This window comes from Dendropsophus ebraccatus, chromosome 3, assembly GCF_027789765.1.
Source record: "Dendropsophus ebraccatus isolate aDenEbr1 chromosome 3, aDenEbr1.pat, whole genome shotgun sequence".
Classification (NCBI taxonomy): Eukaryota; Metazoa; Chordata; class Amphibia; order Anura; family Hylidae; genus Dendropsophus; species Dendropsophus ebraccatus.
The window spans coordinates 50,500,763-50,506,762 of record NC_091456.1 but is presented as its reverse complement, the minus strand read 5'-3'; the positions used below and the strand labels follow the sequence as shown (position 1 = coordinate 50,506,762).

Below are 6,000 nucleotides of genomic sequence, written 5' to 3'. Positions count from 1 at the left end.
GACGGAATTGGCAGCAGAGAGCACTGTTTAAATTAGAAAGAAAACCCACCTCCTGCAGGACATTCAGCAGCTGATAGGTACTGGAACAATTATCAGCTGCTGAATGTCCTGCAGGAGGTGGGTTTTCTTTCTAATTTAAACAGTGCTCTCTGCTGCCAATTCCGTCCATGTCTGGAACTGTCCAAAGCAGGAAAGTTTTTCTGTGAGGATTTGGTTCTGCTCTAGACAGTTCTTGACATGGACAGAAGTGGCAGCAGAGAACACTGTTTAAATTAGAAAGAAAACCCACCTCCTGCAGGACATTCAGCAGCTGATAGGTACTGGAACAATTAAGTTTTTTTTTTTTTTTTTTTTTTTTAAGAGTGCTCCTTTAAATTGGGCAGTATATGTGGGATGGTATGTCAAAGAAACAAGGAAGAAGCAGTAGCAGGGATCCACCTAAACAGCAGCAATGTGTATGCGGTGGTGAATAGTAAAGAGTATAGCGTATATGAATATATCCCCCAGCCACACACACATATACATATATATTTTTTTCTGCATAAGTGGAAGTTACACATTCCAAATTCTAATAAGTGCTTATTTGTCTCGTCATGATGGTGGTTGTCAGACAAGTAAAATAAATTGTTACTACAAATCTACACTATTTAGAAGTATGCATGGTACAATATCATAAAAAAGGAAAATAAACAGTAAAATATCAAATCATTCATGTTTTCAACATGTTTACAATCTATCCATATGGAAGAATGTCCGTTTTCTATGACAGACAAAATACATGTACAATTTGGGGACATTTTAAAAGTGTTATCCAGAATTAGAAAAAGCACAAATATTTTCTTCCAAAACAGCACCACCCCTAACCTCAGGTTGTTTGTGGTATTGCAGTTCAGCTCTAATGGACTAAACTGCAAAACTTCACCCAAACTGGCGACACGAATGGTGCCGGTTCTGGAAGGAAGCGGACATGCTTTTCTAAGCCTGGATAACCCCTTATAAATATAGAGAACATTTACAAACATTTGCAAATGAAGGATGGTGCTATGCTTAAGTGGTACATTGTCAGAGCTATATATACGGTTCAGATGTAGCAGAGCTAAATTTGGCATTTGGCAAGTTCTGTCATGTGTCAAGGTGTGTTATTTTTGGCTTTCAATAGCCCTATATGTAAAAGAAAGCCATTATCACTATGTCAAAGTGATACAACCCCAAGAGTTATGACTCACTTAGCTCTGCTATTTCTCTACATGAGCCGAACATCACCGGCTGCGCTCAAAAGCAGGTTACAGCCTTGTATTACATTTAGAAATATTCACCTTGACACTTTGGGAATGTAATAGATCAACAAATTACTCATCCCTATTGATCTGGAGCCAGTTTACAGGTACCAAAAGAGCAGGCCTAGGCTAGTTATTTGTCGAGTTCTCCGGTACACATAGAAAAATTGATTAGTTTGCCGGCTGTCGAGGGAACTAATTATATTTCCATTGCCATTTTCAAAAATGTTCATTACAGTTTTATGTAAAGTCTATGCAACCAAATCTCATTTGCAAATAGGAAAATCTTTTAAAGTGCAGAATACAGAAAATGTATTTAACAGGCAGATTTTACAATACTGCCCACAGCAGGAGGATCAATAGCGCCAGTCCAAACACGGTTAAGGAGCAATGATGTAATTTTGATCCCAGAGATCTCAAGGCAAATTTTTCTTGTTCTAAGAGAAAAAAAAAAAAAAAAAAAAAAAAAAAAAAAAAAAAAAAAAGTTAAATAAAATTGCAAATCCTCTATATGCATACAAGTGGCACATGTTTTGTCTTGGTTTACATTATATAAGAGGTTCAGAAGATGAAAGAATGCAGCTTCCCATAACACTGTCACACCCGTGCATGCGTCTGCCTGTTTGAATAGTCATTTGTGTCTTTTTGTTATGATAACCGATTCTTTTGTATTATTGCAGGACTTCATTTAAACAAATGCAAATACACAGGAAACCTTCTAGAGGACAGACAAATACTTCTGTTTACTAAAACACTGTAGTCGCAAGATTGAATACAGCCTTAAAGGGGTTGTAGGGGGGCTGAAGGTATGACATGTTTTCTAATATCCAAAATGCCTAATATCCTAACAATAAAATATTACTTTATAATCAGTGGGTTCTGGCCATACTGTATCCGTAGAATGATAAATTGTATGAATGGTTGCTACACTGGGAGACTTAGGAGACAAAGCTAAATCAGTACTGCAGAATCTTTGCCATTTCGTTTTTCAGGCCACATTTGTCAATGTGTTTGCAGATTTTTTAAGCAGGGCCTGCTGACCCCCCTCATAGACTTCTGTATGGGGGGGGGGGATTTATTAAACATGGTGTAAAGTGAAACTGGCTCAGTTGCCCCCAGCAACCAATCAGATTCCACTTTTCATTCCTCACAAACTCTTTGGAAAATAAAAGGTGGAATCTGATTGGTTGCTAGGGGTAACTGAGCCAGTTTCACTTTGCACCATGTTTGATAAATCTCCCCTATTATGTCTATATACATTGGCCTTTTTATCCTGTTTGAAGAATCACACATACAAAAAAAAAAAAAAAAAAAAAAGTGTGAATATAGCGCTAAAAGAAAAAATGCTTTACAACAAAATGAGAAAATACACACAAATCATACAAAGAACTTGTATGTATTCTTACTAAAAAGACTTTTTAACTTACCACACTCTGCTACAGGTAGTAAACAGTGAAGTTCTCCGGAGAAACACCTACATAAAGAACAGCCTTGGACCACCCACTCTCCATTGAAGATGCCACCAGGGCAATGTCTAAAAATAAAAAAAGGTTTTTGATTTTAGCTTTTTTGGGTATTATTATTATTATTATTATTAGTCCAAGCGTGCGACATTTAACGGCTGCTGACGTTGGATACAGCATTTTCCAGGACTCCTCAGGGCTGCATCCGACTTCAGCAGCCACTAGTAATCTAATGCCGCACGCTCGGGTTCACTCAACTCTAATGCTTCTATTAGATGCACATTATACACTGCCATGCTGAAGACAAAAGCAAGGTAAACAGCATGGCAGTAGTTTAGTATTGGATTACCCCTATTAATTACGTACATAAACATTTGCTGATGAGGTCTTTAGTCATTTGGAGGTGATAAAAGGCTATTCCTTTAAAGTCTTTTACATTGTGGGTCACAGTTGTCATTGCAGGTAGAATTGTTCAGAAATACAGCAGTATATACTACAATGTTCTGTATTATCAAGTTTCTAATTTTTTTTAATGAACTACAACCTGCGATGGAGACTTGCAATCTGGAAATGGGTGAAGGTCTCACACCTATATATTATATCCTGAGGATACTGTCCTCAGGATATATTATATAGGTGTGAGACCTTCACCCATTTCCAGATTACAAGTCTCCATCGCAGGTTGTAGTTTTTTTTTTGGGGGGGGGGGGGGGAAGTTCATTAAAAAAAAATTAGAAACTTGATAATACAGTACACTGTAGTATATACTGCTGTATTTCTGAACAATTCTACCTGCAATGATAGCTGTGACTCCCAATTACACCCGACTTGCATTTTTTTTGTAATATGCAAATTTTAAACTTACAGAGGCCACTTTTCGTATTCACAGTGACGTCCGGTGTATTGCTTTGGACAGATGCAAAAAGTGCCCAGAAAACAAGTTCCTCCATTATAACAGCATTTCTTGTTTAGTTTGCGACCTATTGGAAAGAAAGGGAAAAGAATAAATTAGAAATCAAGTGAATACTCTTCAAAGCTCAGTTTCTGGTCTTCTGACGGTCACTTCAGATTTACAATATGGCTTGAATTGTTCTTTACATTAACAACACTTTTTCCCATCAATTTTGTAACTGCAGTAAATACCATAAGTCAAACATTCAACTGCCTAAATATCGACACTCTTACTCCTCCCACATATGTTGTATCAGAACTATTAAATTCATGGCAGTTTACAAATTCCTCATATTTTCAATTTTTTTTTGTTCCCTCACATGTAATCCCAAGCTACAAGGCACACTGTCTACCCCTAAACATCAATAGGCAGAAGCACTTACTTTCAATGATGCCTTGGAAGGGTACTTTGTTGGCAGGCTTGCCTGGACTCTCAGAGGTTGAGCTGCTCATAAGCTGGTTGATATAAGAGCTAAGGTTGGTCTGTGATACATTTTCTTGATGGCAAAATAAGCCTTCACATGATTTACCTATTAAAAAAAAAAAAAAGTGTGACTTATTCAAATATTGACTTTACATTTACATAGAATTAGGCTGTATTCACATTTGCCCTTTTTTGTGTGATTTATTTTGTGAATAAAGATTTAGGGCACAACCACACAACATCTTTTTTGGCTATTTGATGGACGTCTTTTTGGATTGCCGACACTTTGAGCTTAAATAATGGATGTTATTTTGAAATAATATCCATTATTTGAGCTCTAAATGAGGGCTGCCCAAAAAGACGGCCGTCAAATGGCCAAAAATAAATGCATGGTCACGGATTTAGGTGTATGTGTCAAGACGGTCCACTGCCGGATCAGTGGCGAGTTACTCTCTTCATTCATTAGTTCAGGTCTCCATGGATACGGACAAGCAATGAGACCATAATGTCCATGGCCCCTATTGGATCAGAATGCAGTTGTGCTCAATGTGTAACCGCTATGCTTCTGCAAATGTGGATAATCTGTTTATGTGACACCCAATACAGCATATGTGTACTTTGAATATTGTTCAGGTAAAAGGGCTAATGCACATGGAAGATTTTTATATGGCTATAATATTATATCACTGCTTGGTGGCAGGGCATCACTTCTCACATCACGCAAGCATAATCTCAGAAACAATGCAACTTTGTAATAGAACTTTATACAAAAGTAAAATTTTTGTGTCATTTACTTTTACACATTAGTTGGCAGTATTGCGAGCAAGAAATGCAATGTATGATAAATGCTTTACTTACCATAGCTAAACATGATAAAATACTCTGTAGATACAATGATACTGAAGAGAAACCTGCAATAATAAACACCTATAAGTATTGTGCAGTAAAAACAAATATATAGATTTAAGTAGTTAGTAAGTGTCTAAATACTAGGATCACCATAATAATGAGAACAGGGCTCTCACTGCAGCTTCATTCATGTCTATGGGGCTGACAAAGATAGCCATTTCCATTAGTTGTATAGAGGTGAATGAAACAGAACCCCTCTAATCAGATGGTTATTACATTTACTATTAGGTGTAAGTCACTGTTCACACTTGACATTTAGTCATTTTTATATATATTAGAATATAAAAAAAATTAATATATAGAAAATGTTGCCAAACATCAACGTTCAGCATTCAACTCCCGGCATCTGGTGAAATTGGATGCCGCCCTAGGGCTGTCAGATATGTTCCTGAAGTGTGAACACAGCTTATGGCGCTATCCATGTGTGTTAGCACTCCCTAGTGCTGCATTAAACTTCTCCAGATGCCAGGAGTTAAATGCCGAGTGTTCGCATTTGGCCACATGGCCGAACCCGGCTTCTTTTCTGAAGTTTGCTCAATATTACTAACTAGTCAAATAGCTGTTTGTTCACAAAGTCACACATTATTTTTATGGCTGCAGTTCTTATTTGGACTGGTTATGGCCTAAAATACATCCCAAGGCTATGTTCCCACACAGTATTTTTGCAACCAAAACCAGGAGTGGATTAAAAACACAGAAAGGCTATGTTCACACACTGTTGAAATTAAGTGGCAAATAACTGCTGTTATTTTCTTGGTCAATGTTTTTTATTAAGATTTTTTCAAATATAAAAATATATCAATACAATTCCAGTCAGCATCAAACTCTCCTGCACAAATCTTTAACAATTAGAGGTGGGTAACAGCTAAATTGCCATTATTTTAAAACCGTTTTTTTTTTTTATAATAACAGGCATTATTTGCCATAAAATGGCAGCCATCCACTCAATTTCAGTGCAAAATAATTCCAAAACAGG

The 6,000-nt window shown here is 36.9% G+C and overlaps 1 protein-coding gene across 2 annotated transcripts in view; it reads right to left on the bottom strand.

The window, feature by feature from the left end:
• Positions 1-217: 217 nt before the first annotated feature.
• LOC138787096 (cryptic protein-like) overlaps positions 218-6,000 on the bottom strand; it is a 46,318-nt gene continuing 40,535 nt past the window's right edge. For both annotated transcript variants that reach the window (XM_069964235.1, XM_069964234.1), the window contains exons 2-6: positions 4,974-5,026; positions 4,075-4,221; positions 3,606-3,720; positions 2,705-2,811; positions 218-1,714 (exon numbers count right to left, since the gene is read on the bottom strand). In XM_069964235.1, coding sequence (XP_069820336.1) covers positions 1,608-1,714; positions 2,705-2,811; positions 3,606-3,720; positions 4,075-4,221; positions 4,974-4,986 — 489 coding nt within the window. In that variant the 5' untranslated portion in view covers positions 4,987-5,026 and the 3' untranslated portion in view covers positions 218-1,607. The remainder of the gene's footprint in view (positions 1,715-2,704; positions 2,812-3,605; positions 3,721-4,074; positions 4,222-4,973; positions 5,027-6,000) is intronic.